Here is a 17,458-nt window from a genome sequence, read left to right as displayed (position 1 = left end):
AAGTGTGGAGTGTTCAAAGATACTTTATGGACATTTTCTTATGAATGGCATAAGCTTCTGCTGCGTAGCAATACCTTGCTTCTGAAGGTTGTGCGCTCACAACAGATAGAAAGCCAGTGAGGTGACGTTTTATAAAATTGACAAAATTTAAAGCCTGTATGCGGAGATACGCGGATGTATTGTTATCCTAAAATTACACCATTTGAGAAAAGGTTACGTTCAAAGGCTTTTGTCACGTCAAGATTTCTGAGTATATGTGTTGGAAAGCATCGCAAGGGTTTTGTTTTTCTTAGCGCAACAGCAGATTGACTATATAATTACAGACATATAGGTCTAGATTAGAAAAATATTTAATTTAATATGTCTTGAACTTCTGAGCCAATATAAGACGGTATTTTATGTTCCAATAACTGGTCGATGCGGCTTAGCTCCTTGTCCCGCTGTTTTTCATATCTGGACTAACTGCACTGCCAAGAGCGTTGACAGTGCTATTGGTCATCTCAAGAGCAAGACCTAACAGAAACAGCCGCAGCTGGAACCTGCCTGTACGAACTAATGGTATGTCCTTACCGACGGCTGACCTCTACACATTTCGTTCCATTGAATTGCCTACTTTTTTTTTTCCTCCAACTGCATATTGGATGCACTGTGTAGCTCATTAAGTGCTATTTTCCCTTTTCTTTTTTTTTTTTTTTTTTGTGCTTAAGTAACCGGTTGTCAATAGCTCTCACTCGGGCCTTGAATAGTCGTGGTAGCATGGAGTTCGGCATTGAAATCACCAGCAACCCATGCACCGTTCGCCCCGCCGGGGTGGCGCAGTGGTTACGGCGTTCGACTACTGTTCCCAAAGACGCGGGATCGAATCCCGGCTTCGGCGGCCGCTTTTCGATGGAGGCAAAAAGCAAGGCGCCTGTGTGTTGTGCGATGTCAGTGCGCGTTAAAGAAGCCCAGGTGGTCAAAATTTCCGGAGTCCTCCACTATGGCGTCTCTCATAGCCTGAGTCGCTTTGGGACGTTAAACACCACAAAACCAAAACCATGCACCGTTCTCAAAGATGAAAACATTTCAGAAATCGGCCCTTGACCCAGTGGCTCCATCTGTAGCCTTCAAAACAACAACAAAAAAATTAAAAGAGCCCCTGAAACAAGATATCAGCGAAACGAAGAAGGTGGCACAAAGGCTATATATATTGATATGATCACTTTGCGTTGTTTTCATTTCAATCGTTAAAAGGGACACATATCCGGAAGCTCAAACATATTTATATTCGTAAGTGGAACGAAGACAGCGCAGAAAAAGACAACCACAGAAGAGAAACCGACAAAAAGAACGCTACTATCAAGTAGTTGATTGTAGCATTCTTCATGCCGTGTCTTCTTCTCTGGTTGTTCTTTTTTGTGCTATCTTCATTCTTATTTATGAATGAATCACCAACTAGCCTAACACCATGTTTTATTGAATTATATTTATATTAGCCTAAATATGGGAGAGGCCTTCGCCCTGCCGTGGGCACAGTCAGGCTGGTGGTGGTGATGATGATGATGATGATGAGGAGGAAGCAGTCACTCAGGATAGACAGTGCTTATCACAGACATTCTAAACATCGCTGCAAATACGGAAGACTGCAGTTGGCGAGGCCGGCAACATTCTTTTCGTTCCCTGTTTTTACCAACTATACCACCACTACCCACCCACCTCGACGCAAGCAAAACAGCATAATTTAAAAATTGTCAAGCCTGTGCGATCTAGATGAGAATATTTTAAGCGTGACCATTATCCAATAAGAAGACACAGTAAAATTCATTGTTTTGCTCGAATTCGGAAAATAACCCCAGAAATGTGTTGACGTGAGCGTAAGTGCTTGTTGCGTTAAAACTAGAGTCGCATTTAAAGTTGTTCACGTGGACTTGACTTCGTTGTCATAATCCACTGACGGAAATGCAACACAATATCAGCTGACCTGCAACTATAATGCTAATTTCAGTTTCCTCAATGTGTTTTTCAAGTTACAATCTTTCCCTACGTATTGTGGACATTATGCCAGTATTATCTTCCTCACAGCTCCTCCAATCTCACCGATAAGATGCCCTGTTGCAGCTATGACCTTTTATCTACTAAAGATGTCTCATTAAGTCCAGCTGATGACTCAGACATCAGCGGTATGAAATTCCATTATTTATGGGGAACATTTTCTATCGCATAGCGGGTATATATATATTGCCAGTTGTGAATGTATCCTCTTTAAAATTAGCTAAAATCAGCACGCATCAAATGCGAAGATATATACCGATATATTGACGCGCGCCAGAACTTACCAACAAAGACAATGCTTCTGTGGCAATGGTCACAATATGGTCACAATAAGTGTGAGCAAGCGAATGTGCGTACGTGCGTGCCTATGCAATGTCGATTTCACATGGTGTAACTAGTGAGTGGAGGTTGATAAATTACAGCGGTTTGGTGAGAGGGAGTACATAAAATATTCGAAGGCGAAGGAGAGTGCGGAAACGGGAGTAAGCCGGGACGTTAAATCATTGGTGCAGCAAACGCGAAATTTCTTGTCTGTACAAAAGACAAATGCCGATGAAAAGCCAAAACTTATCGACTGTGCCAGCAATATATCGAAGAAGTCAGACTTACCTAAAAGGTGAACGGGGATTGGCTCTTGGGGGTGAACTGGCAGCCCGTAGCGTCGCCGCAGCGCCCCGCGTACGTAAGCGTGCAACTCTAGGTAGAGCGGCTCTACCTGCCTCCAGAGACGAGCGCTCTCCCGCTCCACGTCTAGGCCTTCGTTCCAGGACTCAGTGTAATGATGGTACCCTGCGTCACGTGCGCCGTTGAAATGTGCGGATGAAATTGGTTGAGGAAAAGTGCCATTTTAGATAACCGTCTAATTCATTTCTTCATACATTAGTTAATTTGTTATTTACTAATTTTATTATTTTGTAAAATATTCCAGTGTATACACTCACATCGCACTGCAGTAATGGCGCCGTTAGAAATATAAACAATCATGGAGGAAAACCAGGGAGGAGGAGGAGAAGGATGAAAAGTGTTTAATCGCCATACACTTTGGGGAACCGTTATCTGTTCAGTGCTGCGGCGTGTGCTTTAGGGCCAAACGTTGGTGGAGAAGTCTGAGGGTGTTGGCCTATTTTATCCCGTTGAATAAGAAAGGAGAGGGGGGGGGGGGGGAAGGGAGCAAGTAGACAATGCAGTGAAACTATGCAACAATACTAAATAATTGTCTATTGAGTCCCTTACGCAAGAACAGACGAAAGAAGCGCAGAGATTAGCAAATGCTTTGCTAGAAATGCCAAGGAGTAGCTAAAATACAGAATCTAGAAACGTGAACACTAAACTTTTTTAGAAGAAGGCATATATAAGAAAACCTGAAAACTCACGGAAAAGAGCAGTAGAGGTATTTTCATTTCATGATATATTGACGTGATACATTTGGTAGCGCATGCTTATATGTGTAGTTAAAGAAGTTACAGAACATTTCATTTTTCAGGCAATATTTATTTTCAATTAGCAAACCTCCTCCACCTTTTGAGAATCCTGAAGGAACCCTTGCCATTTTAAGAGCTACTGGAGACGTGTTCGAGGTAGTTGGTTCTGCATAGTATATAAGAGAAATGCGCAACAACTAGTGCACACAACAAATGCGCTCGTTAACTGTTGTATGTGTTTCTTCCTGTGTCCTGTCTTAGTTGTTGCGCATTTTTACTTATATACTATGCAGAACCAACTAGCCCGACAACACGCTCTTCTGAACTGTATTCGAGGTGCTGGTCCGGTGTCTGATATTGAATAATGAACCCCATGAATGTGTGTCGGGCAGTGATCACAGCACTGGAAGGATTTACGAGGGGGTGAACTATGCTGTCACACAGGGAGTCAATTGGGTTAGGACCAATAGGATAGTCCTTTGCCGTGACGCGTCGCGTCCTAGGGGCGTCATGAATGACACGTACCTTTTGAACCATTATTCCTCCTCCTTCTACTAGTGGTTGCCTTGGTGACCACCGTCCAGTTACGTTCCCTACTTCTACTTCAACGACAAATCTAAAACCAAAGGGCGGGTGTTTTTTAAAGCTCTCGTTGAAAGAACAAATTTATTTTGGATACAACAGAAGGTGGAATCTCCGCATCCTAAAGGAATATTTCAAGAAACAAATTGCTCAAGTGTTCCCCGCCACACTTACTTTGATGCAAATGTAAGTGTGAAACAAATAAAACGATCTCTGCAAAAAATGACCACACGCTAGAACAAAAAGCATTTTAATAGTGACAGAATCCCATTTTTACGGCGTGATAATGGTACTTTCGAACGTCTTGACCGCATCAAACATACTATTTGTAAATCCCAGTAACCACGCGAGTGCGTAGGCCTCCATTTAACATATTCTATTACTCATTGAGGTGTAATAGTGCCCATCTCAGAGGTTCAGTTATCATCAAAAGGTTGACTTTAGCTTTGTTTGGCTTAAGCAAGTGCGCATATCTTCGGGAGGTCATCACTGAATGACTTTCATTCTTAAGCCCGGAAACATTGCATTAAGCGTCATAAGCACAAAGTTAGGCTTTATTACTCATCGTTATACTTACCGTTGCTGGCGGCAACGACATTCAGCATGGATACCAGCGCTTTGAAGCATTCTACCGATGTGTTCTGCCACTGTGCCCATCGGAGCCAGCGAGCCTTCAACTCAGTCGGATCAGTGGCTTGAGTCATGTACCTTTCCAAGTCTTGGTTTATATTGTTGGCAGAGTATGAGATCATTGTTGTACGAAGTTGGGAAACTTTTCTGTAAACGAAAAATTAAAAATAAGTTGGAGCCACTTAGATATCTGGTAAGTGCGATAAGGCGAAATCCTTTCCTGTGGCTCATGGCACTCGTTTGCAATTTTTTCACTGATTTTCTTTTTCTTTTTTTCTTTTCTTTCTCCTTTTTCTCTGCTTTTTATTCTTTCTACTTTATTCTCTTTTGGCTGTTTTTACTATTTTTCTCTTTTACTACTTTTCCTCTATTTTACTCTTCACTGACTATTTTCGATATTGTAATGCAATGATGAGGCCTGACATAAAGCTTTGCAACGTTTTGGAGGTTTTTACACAATTTCGACGTCCGTGGCTGTTTTGATGACTGCACGCGATATCGCCATTTTTGGCGTTGAATTGACTTTTTTTTAGTTTAATTAACTAGTTACCATACATGAAAAAAAAAATTGCGCAGGCACATTTTTGCACCCTCGACCCCGCACAATCATTTTTTTTTTACTCAAATCAATTCGTTTCTCCACCATGACGGTGTGACATCCTCCACGGACGCATGCATCCTGTCCACACTTATGCGCTTGTGAAGGCTTTCACCTTAAATTTTATAGCTTTATTACTGCCCTTCCTCATAATTTCCCGCTCCACACCATCGGCTGTTGCCATTACTTCCCTTTATTATCCGAGACTCTGCCAAAAAAAAAAAAAATCCTTTTAGTGAGCGCTTTCTTTTAAAAACTGGTGCACATTAAGGTCTGTCACAACCTTAAAATTTCACGCGAAGCACAGCGGAAGGCTGATGCTTTCCTATTCAATAGCTGCTAAGTTTTTTTTTATATCTGATATTCCCAGTCCACCTAAAAGGAGGAAACATTTATGCATCTTCATTGCAGAAATATATTTGGTAAGCAGATTGTAGCTCCAGTGTCAGCGTCCCAAATTGACACATATGCTATGAGAGACGCAATAGTGGACGGCACCGAATTAATTCCGACCACCTGTAGTTATTTACCGAGTGCGGGCTTTTTCAATATCTCACATCCATCTAAATACTGCCTCCCAAAGTCGAACCAGCTTCCGCCAGCCAGTAAGAAAAATGACTTTAATATGTAATATCTTCCGGTTTAAGCCGAATAACAGCAAAGGTCAGAACTTATCTCTGCACGGTTTGTCGTATCCGAAATAAATTACCTATCATTAATGTTAGTTATCTTTTTTTTTTTTTGTTGTTGTTGAGCGAAACTTCCTACTTAAATGTGTTGATCTTTGGACACCCACTGCGAATTATCATTGCATCCTAGCACGCGTGCAGCGACCATTAAGAACCATAAATGTCTCGAGTGAGACGCTAACCTTGTAAACAAAGCGGGCCGCTTAATCATGTTGAGAGCACAAGGGCTCGGTATGGCCGCGGTTAGATTTATGAGAAAGACATTGTAGGGTTCTTACTTTGCCCTGTGAGGATCATGCATGACAATTCCGCTCTTCATCATGCCGATAAGCTGCATGGAAGACTGCGGACACGTTCCCGCGTTGTCGATGAAAGCCCTGGCCCAGTTCTTCCAAGACGTCATCCAAACGTTGTAGAGCGGCTGAAAGTTGTCGCGCTCCTCCTTGCTCTTGGAGGTCATGTTTGTGGCGAAATTCCAGTCGACCTTCTGAAGGCGGTTTGTCATCTCCCTGTACTCCTCCTCGAAGGCGACCAGCTTCTCCTCTGCTGCGCACTTCGATCCTACGCAGAGAAATATGCCTTATCAGCTTTCACTCCGTATGCGCACACAGTATGCTGTAATGTCGCGAAGTGAAATTAGCTTCATTGGAACACGCGGTTTATTCGAAGTTGCAATAAATATCTTGCCGCAAGAAAAGCGTATTGGAACGCCATCAGTTCAACTTGGCACATCTCGATATCTCATCATCATCACCACCATCATCAGCCTGATTATACCCACTGCAGGGCGAAGGCCTCTCCCATATTTCTCCACTTAACCCGGGTCTGTGCTAGCTGCATCCACTTGACCCCTGCGAACTTCTTAACCTCATCCACCCACCTAACTTCTGCCGCCCCCTGCTGCGCTTTCCTTCCCTTGGAATCCAGTTTGTTACCCTAAGCGACCATCGGTTATCCTCTCTTCGCACTACATGTCCTGCCCATGCCCATTTCTTCTTCTCAATTTCCACTAGAATGTCACTAACTTGAGTTATTTCTCTGACTCACTCTGCACGCTTCCTATATCTCTGTTGCTTTCTTTTTCTGGAAAATAATTGCCGGAACATGACCAGGCACCTTGATTAGGATATACATCAGACAGGTCAGGATTTTTGTTAAAGTTCCATCGGCCCAAAATGTTAAACTCTTGCTGAAAGAGTTCGATGCAATCTCTACAAGACGTGCTTACTATACCCGAAGGATATATAAAATACAAAAACTAGATTTGGGAGGCATGGCGCTATGATCCCAACACCAACACTTCCTCTACAATCCCGATTCCAACCCTCGTCACCTTGGTTGCAGGCATACCGCATTGAAAATGGGAAAGACAAGTATATTGCAGTGAGTTCTTTTTATACTATTCCACCTCCAACCAGCCTTGGTAAGTTTATAAATTTATGTGCTACGGTTAAATCGTCTTCGGGCATTTCTCTTAATGATGTTGTTATTCGTAACTGAAACTGTTGAGGGAATTCAATATTTAAAGTTTTATGGACTCAGTAAGAATTTCTGTTCCACTCATCGCACTACATATTTTTTTGTCAAAAGGATCATTTTTTGTCGTGTTTGTCAGGTGATAATAAGGCTTTCAAGATAACACTGTAACATCAAGGCGCGAAATACCTGTCAACGCCGCAAAAATAACGGGTCATTGCTTGGATGCGCGTATAACGCAAACAAAATTTTCCGAAAGTGACCAGAGGAGGCAATTTATGGCCTAAAGCCAAACTCAAACATTGGTCTCCTTTTGTTTAAATAACCATCTCAGATTACTAATCCTATATGGTTACCCGAGTGCAGAAATCAGTGGACATGAACGGTATGTTTGTTCTATATTGCTAGAGGATAAACTGCTTACCTGTATTCCAGTACGCACTCGCTCTTGTTAGCCAGATTGTGAATGTCAGTGCAAGAAAAAACATCGCATCCGGTGGAGGTATTTAGCGAGTCTGAAAAAGAATGTAGAAGCTTGGACAATCAGTTCACCCTATTCTCAGTGATGACAGAAATCGAACTAATTAAATGAAATTTGTTTATTGAAACAGTTTGGTCTACAACAAAAACAAAACTTTACGCACATGCATCACGGCTTCTGAGTTCACAGACAAAAGGGCAAAGAGCGCAGACACCTTAACAATAGTCTTCAAACGCGTCGACGGTGTTTAGAGACAAAGAGCACTGATTAGCAATCTGGTAAAGATTTTTATAAGGAAGAAAAAGAAAACTGAAAAAACTGAAACTTGTTTCGAATACCCGGTTTACACAACTAACCATCAACAACGAAGCGGCACTTCGATAGGTTTGTAAAACACAGCATATGGAAGCTCTGTGTCGCTTTGACAGCGCTTTCCGTGAGTGCGGTCGACAAGTTACAAGAAGCAACACGAGGACTGCAAACAAAGCAGTAAAAGCGGTGTCACGCAGAGTACGAACGTAGTGACAGCGTGAAAAAGAAGACGTGGTCACCAGGCAACACTAGCGACGGTGAGTGACAACGAGATCAATGTATCGGAGCAAAGCGCACGTCCACGCTTAGCGTAATCCTTACGGGAAATGACGACACGCACATCGTCAAGCGTCGGCGTGCCGGCAATGACAGAGTGGCAAGCTATCTTTCGCAATAGCATCCACATTGCGACAAATTTGACTTTTTCTCCACAGGGACTGTATTTTGGCCATGCCGGCCAGTTGGGCTTTTGAAAAGTGCCGTACTTAAATGAGCAAATCGCAGTTGTGGACTCATCAGTACCACGATACTTGCACAATTATACAAGTACGACTGTAAAAGTACGATAAGCTACAAGAGCTGCTGCAAAGAAAATCGCAGCTCGAAACGCGTCGTAGTTGACTACAGGCATCACGTACATATAAGATGGTACATGATATGAAAGAGAAAAGAGATAACTTTATTATATGAAAGGCTCACGGGTTTTAGTGAGGTGCTGTTCTGCAGCTATCTTATGAAGGCTCTGGACCCTACATTTACCGCTGTAAAGATAAAGATGTGTTCGGCTCAGGAGAACATATACAAGGTTTTTATTTTTTCTTCCTAATACGCAATTTACCTAAAAGAAAAGAGGCAAAGACTTAGTTCGAACTTTACGCTACTTCTTAGCTTATAGCCTCCATAACTGACCGCCGGAGTAACCTGTCATTGTCACCTTCTGAGACTTGCTGAAGTTGTAATGGCCTTTTCACAACTGGTGAAGTGAAGACATTATGTAATCACGGGAAAGTGCTGACAGCTGTCTTGCAGACGCTGAGATTTCAAAACTAATGCCTTAAGAAGCTTGTATTGATTATTCCGAGTGCTTAGGGCAACTAAATTATAATCTCCAGTGTCTCTCTATCTCTCTCTCTCTCTCTCTCTCTCTCTCTCTCTCTCTCTCTCTCTCTCTCACACACACACACACACGCAAACACGTACACACACAAAGAAAGTACTGTGATATACCGCACCTCAGGTTTTAAGTCTTGGCCGTGTTCGAAGACGCCTTACAGCTTTTGTAGCTCGCCGTCCCTGAACCGCAGACTGTCAGAGCCCAAAATCCACCTAAAACAGTGACGTTGGCTCCGCGCAGGCGCAGTGAGGATTTTTAGGCTTCTCTCCCACATAGCCCCCGCACACGAGCATGCGCACAAGCACCCCGCTCTCTAAACACGCGCTCAAGCAAGCGCACAGACGCAAGCACATACGAGGTGACGTACCAAAATTACACCCAGAAAAGGCTTCTTCCCATCAACAGCCTTTAGGTGACTTGTGCCTCCCTCTGCTTGCGCGGTTTCAAAGAAAATATTTGCTCTGATTTTCCACACTTTCATTACGCCGCGCTAACACCCGGCCACTTGATGTCTCTCAAGTCGCTGGGGACGCCGCCTTCAGCGCGCTTCGTCCCTTCCGTCAAAACAAACACAGAAAGTACGTTCTCAGGGTGTTGCCTCTTCCTATGGGAATAGCGGATGAAGTGGACTGAACTCAGCGGCCGCAATCCAAGCTCGTCAATGTTGCCATCTTAGTAAAATGCTACTGGCTTACTTTTTTCATCTCGAACAAACCAGGCTGAGCAACCGATTAAAAGCCCCCGTGATATAGCGACAAGTCTGTTATATAGTCCTTCAGTGGACTGGTTATTATGGTTCGTGCGATTCGCGGCCGGAGATTACATCCGAAAAGTCCCCACTCGACGAGTTCTTCCAAGAGAATGCAATTTATTTTTTATTGTTGGCCGGAATGAATTCGAGGAAAAGGATCAAAGCAATGGAGATAAGACGAAAAAAAAAAAAAAAAAGAGGCATTAGTTTCGACGTTTTTTTTATATCGCGAACTTTTTTAGAATGATCCAAGTAAAAGGGGATACCTGCGAAGGAGTTCGCGATATGAGATATCAGTTTCATTACCTTGCAGTTCTGTATTTCATTTCTTTTTTTCGTCGTATCGGTATATTTTGCAAGATTGTCTTTTTGTGCTTCAAAAGCCCCATTTTTACCCTTTGAAAACCTATGGAGCTTTTCCCCCTTTCTTATTACGCTTACTTCAATGTTACTTTATCAGTGCTTTTCGGAGCAATGCTGGACGTTTCAAACAGTAACAACATACCTCCAACAACGATTGGTTTGAAGAAGACTATTTACTTTTTTTGCTTCCCCACATTTTGTCCTCCTTTTTCTGCTTTTTTCGTGAATATAGTGGGAACATAACAATATTATTTCATAAATGAGATTAGGATATACGTAACGCAAACCGAAATTCATCGTGGCGAAGAGCTATAAATATCGATCCTTTTGAATAAGCACTCTCAAATATGACAGTTCATCAGAAATCTCTTATGAAATGTTTCTCATATTGCTGTTTTTTTCTTTTATAACCTTAAACTAATTAATGTCCAGCTATTGGTTACCACGTTCAGAACGAAGGCCTGAAGTTTTTGTGGCCCTGCCTTAACGCTAAGAAGCTCGTGAAACGCCCGTAATAACGCGAGAAAAGTGGCTTACTTGACAGTAGTGCATCCTCAATTAGAATTTGCTTCACCTATGTGGTCCCCATATCAAAAGTACCTGAACAACTTCCTTGAATCCGTGCAAAATAGAGTCGCTCGTTTTATCACACAAAAGTTCAGTCCCAATTTCAGCATAAATAATATCAAACTTGATATCTCCCTCGAACCTTTAGAAATTCGTCGCTCCATCGCTCTTTTATGCTTACTTCACAAATATCGTCACAGCACCAGGCCATCTCCCTTCCCCGTCGAAGATCCTACGCACATTTCACGCCGCCTACATAACAAGTACAGTACTATGCGCATACATGAAAGAACCGAAGCCTGCAATTCATCTGCACTTCCACGTGCCATTGTTATTTGGAATGATCTTCCCGACAGTATCGCATCCATCAGCAATCACAAACCCATTCCAAGACCAGCTGCACAAACATTTTCATTAATGACTTTCTTTAGGTCTTTTTATAAGTTTTACTGTCCCATAAGTTCTTTTTCTCTTCGTTACTAATATATTGTGGGTTGGTTTCTTGTGCAGTTTCAACAATTCGCACTTTTTATGGCTACTGCTTATTCTTTAGATGTGTATTGAGCACATGTGATACAAACTTGCCACTTTTTATATACTCTTTACTAAACTGTTGCCCGCGGCGATGTATGTCTTATGATTATATTTGCCCTGTATAATCATAATTGGTTTTACTCTTTTTCTTCTACTACGCGTTGTATTTAACTAAATGTTTGAACTTAATTCGTTATTTTGCCCCCCTTACTCAATGCCGTTCTGGGCCCTGTAAGGCATTTTGAATAAATAAATAAATTATCTCCGCATTTAAAATGTCGCAGTAGGTCGCACATCACGACCGGCAATACACAGATTATACGATTACCGCCCTCGCTGGATACCCCAGAATAAATTATGCGCCAATGAATCCAGCCATTGCGACACACAGTGGGACACGTGCTGGCGCTTTAGGACCGCTTTCTCAGTCCGTCCACTTGAGGATTCGCTTACACCGGTCACGATCCTCGAACTAAGCACACGGGACAGCGTATTTGGATGCTGCGGCCTTTTCTCCTTGTGACTGAGCAGCATAGAGGAAGGAAACAACTTCTGAGCAGCTTTTCACCATAGTCCTCTCGGTAGAGTACGGTCCGTTAAAGTTACGATAATACGGAGAGCGTGTCCTTTTCCCACTCTCTCTCCGTATGAATGAGTGATCGTATCGTCAGGCTACAGCAAACACCACTCGCAAGTCCGGCACAAGCTTCTAGGAGGCGTTCTCCAGCCGACGATGCGTGACGTCGTACCGTGGGTGAATTGGCTCCCGTTGCCGTAACGGGGTTAGGATCTTCTTTCACTGGATATTCAGCGGAGCTGAACATGACCATGCTTCGTCTTCGATTCCCCGCTGGCCACGTCCACGCGATTACGAAGGAGCCCGCAACACGAGCGGATCCCGACTCTCGTGCACGCGTGCGAGTGTAAGGGGACGAGGAGGAGTCGAGAATGCGAGAAGGCCGGAGAAGGTTACCCGGTTTTCTCCTCGTGAGCGGCGGAGGACCGTTAGCCGATTATCCCGGCTAGAAAGAGGCACCTAGTCAAGGTCCAGATGGGAAAGGGGTCAAACGCGGGCCGCCGCCGTTGTTGCCTCGCACTGTAATCTGCAGCTCCTAATAGGAGCGCGCTCGCTGCCGTCTCGAACGCGTGCGTCACGACTTGAAACAGAGCGCCACCATAGTGTCTGAGCTTGAAGACAAAAGGTTCAATGGGATCTCAGTCGGAGTCTATTTACGGGACGCCGTAGGATGGCGACTCAGCGTCGGAGAACTTGCGCGATAACAGGAGACAGTGAGGGGAAGGAGGAGACCATTCAGCGAGTCTTCGGAGCGCGTATCGAATTGTGAAAGCTGGAAGTGCTGCTGTTCCTTGGTCGATCCGCATCGCCAAGTTTCTGTTTTTGCTGCGGCGGTCGGGAACTTAGGGCAAAGGGGAAACGATGATAGGCTGCACAATGTACGTAAAAGCAACAATTTAAATGTACTGACAAAAATGTTTACGTATACAATTAAAGGAGCTCTCAAAGTAAACTACCATCGTGACTTCAACACCAAAAAGGACTGCCTCTTTATTCGTTAAAGGCCGAAGAATTGGCTCTTGTTGTGTTGTAGATGACGCCATAGATGTTCACTGATCCCAAACTTCTTACATGAGACAAAAATAGCGGCAACCCTCCCGCTGCAACAGAAACCACAAAAAAAAAAAAAGTCAATTTTGCCTCCCCACCCCCTCCCCTGTATGTCCATTCATCTTATCTCTTTACACTCCTTATCAATATATTTATTCGAGGACAGCCACTAGCTGATAGGAGCAGTCTCTCGCGTTATTGGTTCAAAGATGGTCTCGTTACGTGTAGTATAACTACTTCCATTATGGATTTTTGTGGTCGCATATGCGTTCATGAAACAACATGTTGTGTTTACTGACGGCGGAGAAGATGCCAACGATTTCGCCAACGCCTGGGGACCTTTCACTTACATACGGGTGCCGGTTCGATCCAAGAATATTTGTATTTCCTTCAGTGTAGCCAGCAAACGCAAAGAACGACACGGCTCAACTGAATAATTTATTTCGGACCACGTCGAGTCTGCAGAAACCAAGAAGGACCCGTCCAGCCATTATAGTTGGCACTGCCTAGTACGTTAACCCAGGAACTACCCAGGAATGCAGGTATATAAACGTACATTGCGTTGCCGAAAGGAGTATAATATTTAAAGAACAACGCTTCCTAAGCGTACAGCCTTTTTGAAGCAAAACGAATCATTCATGCCCCAACTAAGTACTTCCCTAATCTTAACGTGGAGAGGTAGTTCATCGTCGGCCGACTTGCGCCTATTTTTAAAAGCGCACGTGCACTGCAGACAGCGGTGCGTCGAGCCGGCAAACGCGCTAGATCCTTGTCGCCACACTCTGCACCGCGCGGTTACTCTGTCTTCTCATACAATCTACCGGTTTACATTTTTACTTCGTTTTCATGTCTTGCGTCGACTCAGATGAGCTGTGTGGTTACTAACTTTATCGTGCGCGAGAAAAAAGATATTAAATCGTTCAAGATAAAGTGATAAAATGAGCCCGTAAAAGCATACCCGTTAATCAGATAACGCATTAGCCTTTGAATAAATTTAGCGTAGCTAATCTCAGAAATAAATTATTAGGCAGTATCATTTCGTCTCCGATTAAAGGTATCATTATACCTTACGCACGTAGTTGTATAAGTAAAAATTAAGACGATGACATTGAGTGCCCCTCTGAAGAACTTGGTCGTGTCCCTTCCAGCTTTTCAGACTTTGTATCGATTCGCATTGAACGTCGTCATACAACGCAGTGTCTATAAAGCATCATGCGGCTCGACGTCCCTATACAGAGGAAGCAAAAGGATGTCGTTTGACGAGTTGTATATGTTCCGCTTATTTTTTTGCAGTCATGTCAACATTCGCAGCAGTATGCGAGGGTACAGTGCACCGTTAAGTTTTGCCTCTAACTTTCACTTTCAACTCAAACGCAATGGATTTCAGGCGGTTCAAGTATCACGGCTGTTTTGCCTGTTGCTAGGTTTTTTTTTTTTTTTTCAGCAGCCATGTGCATCAGAAGTGGCAATTTGGGCGTGCCCTTTGTACTGGCAAAGTTTTTAATTTCCCATTTTGTGTCCCACCGTCTGGGTGATGCAGTGGTTAGGGCACTCGACCTCTGGGCCCAAGGATGCGGGATCGAATCCAGACTGCGGCGGCCGCTTTTCGATGGATGCGAAAAGCAAGGCGCCCGTTTGCTGTCTAATGTCAGTGCGCAGTAATGGACCACAGGTGGTCGCAATTTCCAGAGTCCTTCACTACAGCGTCTCTCTTAGCCTGAGCCGCTTTGGAAAGTTAAAGCTCATAAACAAAATTACTAAACTAATTTCTCAGTTTTTAAACTGACCCTCGGCCCGTACTTCAGCCGTGGCAGATTTGATTATTCTTTATTTCCTGCATCCTTCAATATGGCAGTCACGAGAGTGCTGACGTACTGGGTCTCAGAAGTGTATCTGCTGGTTGCTCTGCGTTTGAAATCAATTAGAAGCTTTTTCTACGTACGGTGTGTACTTAAACTTGATCCCCACCCGAGTGTCCTCCCGTGTCACCGCAGTTCCGCAGTTCCGTAAACGACGTTCCCTTTATAGCATGCAATAGCTTTGAAAAAGAGGCGCGGGCGAAGGGATCGCCGAACAACTCCCGGGAGGAGCCCTAGCTTCGGCCGACGCCGCTTTTGTCCCTGTGGGATGGTCCGCACTTTCTGGAGTTGCTCTTCATGCTTTATTGTAGCTAATATGGCAGCCGCCTGTCGGTACGTTCTAGGTACCTGCATACGCTGTTTCAGTCTCAACCTGCTCAGTGAATAAAACTGCAAACTTTCACCAGCGGTCACTAGTGGAGAGGGAGACACTCTCGTTGTTATTCATTTATTTTATATATTACCTCGAACTACACTCTGTTCGGCATCCGATTAAAGGAAGTATATGTAGGAAAATTAACTGCATGCATTTCACTTTGTTCCTTCTAAGGGCCTGGTATTGAGGAGAAAGAAGTGGCCTTTCACTCTCTCTATTGTGTGGTTTACGACCTGTCTCCCATGTACATTTAGTTTTCTATAACTGCTTTCTTTTTCTCGAATCATTAAATTCGCCCTATCTTACATTTTCACCTTAAAGCAACCTCTGACCATCTTACAGCCAAGCATCGAATGAGCCGCCTCGTTGTCATGTCTCTCGATATTACCTTGGTGCTGGCACCGCAGTTGCTTTCGGCTGTTTCTATACAGTCGCTTCTATACGCTTAAGCCTCTCAAGAATTTTCAAAAATACAGTAGTAAAAACGTACGTCGACGATGTTTTGGCTCTCTCTTTCGGTTTCGCCGAGCTCCTTGTTCTTGTAAAGTTTATATGTATTTTAAGAGGGGCGGAAAGTTTTACTTTACACGGTTCTTATATCCGGGATCCGGGATATATCCACACCGTCTTTTTGGCTAGGGTCAAAATGGAAAATATGTGACTTAGGGAGTGCCGGTAAATGCTCAGAGTCTCTGCGGAGTGAAAACTTGTATTTGTTATGTTTGCACGAAGAGCTGAAAGTAGATATTGTGCGTAAAGTAATTTGCCGGGTCCCCTCCCCGTCTCCTCCGTTTTCTCCACCTGATCCTGCATTCGCTGTTTTCCAAAAAAAATCAAAGCGACAAAATAACTAAGTTGCGAAACATCTTCCATACGCATGTTGCAAAAAAAAAAAAAATCTCTCTTAAAATAGCGTCTTTAAGGACGAATTGAAAATAAACAATTCTTAACTCTTTTTGTTTTTTAAATGTCTCTGCGGTTTCCTTCTATCTGCCGTTTCGATTTTTAAACAAACTTTGCAAATGTGCAGCCCCATTTCGGGAAAGAGGCGGAATTTAAGGTAGTGTTTGGCGCAAGTTTCTTCTGTTATTATATAACACCGACGGAAACGAACGTTGAGACAATTCGGTGCTAGTATTATCGCTTGTCACACAAAGCTACAAATACGTAGCCTCACGGAAACACTCACTCAAAACTATCGCCGTACTTATGCACTGAGACACAACACCAGCATCAATGATGCAATACCCGGAAATGAGATCTAGTTGCATTGACGATGCTTTAAATACTTACAATGTTATTGAGAATACCTAGCTTCCAGGGACAAGAAAACAGGTTTCGAATGCACTGGGCAGAGGAAAGTGGGAACAGGAAGCGGAACAAAGAACATTTCCATTCTTAGATTATTTGCTCACTTTGCACACTCATCGAAACACGTGTGACCGTGCCTGACTTCGTTTCTAGTGAGCGTGCCACCCACCGGTTGCGTGACAACTCTTCCGGCATCTGCGAGTCACGTGAGGCACAATGAGGCCCATCTATGCTCCCTGACGGAACCAATCGCCGCGTCCACGCCGGCCTCTCCCGGTCGATCTCACGACCTGGGGGGTCACATAGGCACAGGACGGCCGGGTCTGGCATCTCTTTCTACCACGCGACGTTGACGTTCCTATCCAAGCGGACGCACCCTGACAGGCTTCGCGTACGCGCGAAATATTTGACACATTTTCTGTGCGCTCAATGGTGGTAAGGAAGGGGGGGGGGGGGGGGGCAGCTATGGGAGCGGCACTTGAGTGTGTGCGGGCATCCTTTATCCACTTACGTCTGTGGCGACAAAACATACGTTGTCGTGACGCTGGGACTAAGTCGACCCGGCCTTCACTTGGTAGCGTGCAGAGACTCGGGGTTGAAGTAGGATTGAATCTTCGAAGTTGGTGAAATATGTACAAGCAGGTTTAATGGCACTTTGAGAAAACTTATTTACAATATTTACACGAAAAAGAAGGGTACATCAGCAAAAATGGCAAGCGTTAAGAGTTCATAGCGA

At 43.8% G+C, this 17,458-nt stretch overlaps 1 protein-coding gene across 1 annotated transcript in view; it reads right to left on the bottom strand.

Moving 5' to 3' along the window:
• LOC146186257 (angiotensin-converting enzyme-like) overlaps positions 1–17,052 on the bottom strand; it is a 91,496-nt gene extending 74,444 nt beyond the window's left edge. The window contains exons 1-4 of the mRNA XM_084608020.1: positions 16,827–17,052; positions 6,230–6,512; positions 4,612–4,811; positions 2,641–2,820 (exon numbers count right to left, since the gene is read on the bottom strand). Of these exons, the coding sequence (XP_084464146.1) occupies positions 2,641–2,820; positions 4,612–4,811; positions 6,230–6,512; positions 16,827–17,052 (889 nt within the window). The remainder of the gene's footprint in view (positions 1–2,640; positions 2,821–4,611; positions 4,812–6,229; positions 6,513–16,826) is intronic.
• Between the last annotated feature and the right edge of the window lie 406 nt (positions 17,053–17,458).

Source organism: Amblyomma maculatum, chromosome 6, assembly GCF_055883805.1.
Source record: "Amblyomma maculatum isolate TAMU_Amacu chromosome 6, ASM5588380v1, whole genome shotgun sequence".
In the NCBI taxonomy this organism is placed as follows: domain Eukaryota; kingdom Metazoa; phylum Arthropoda; class Arachnida; order Ixodida; family Ixodidae; genus Amblyomma; species Amblyomma maculatum.
This window is presented reverse-complemented; position numbering and strand designations above follow the sequence as displayed.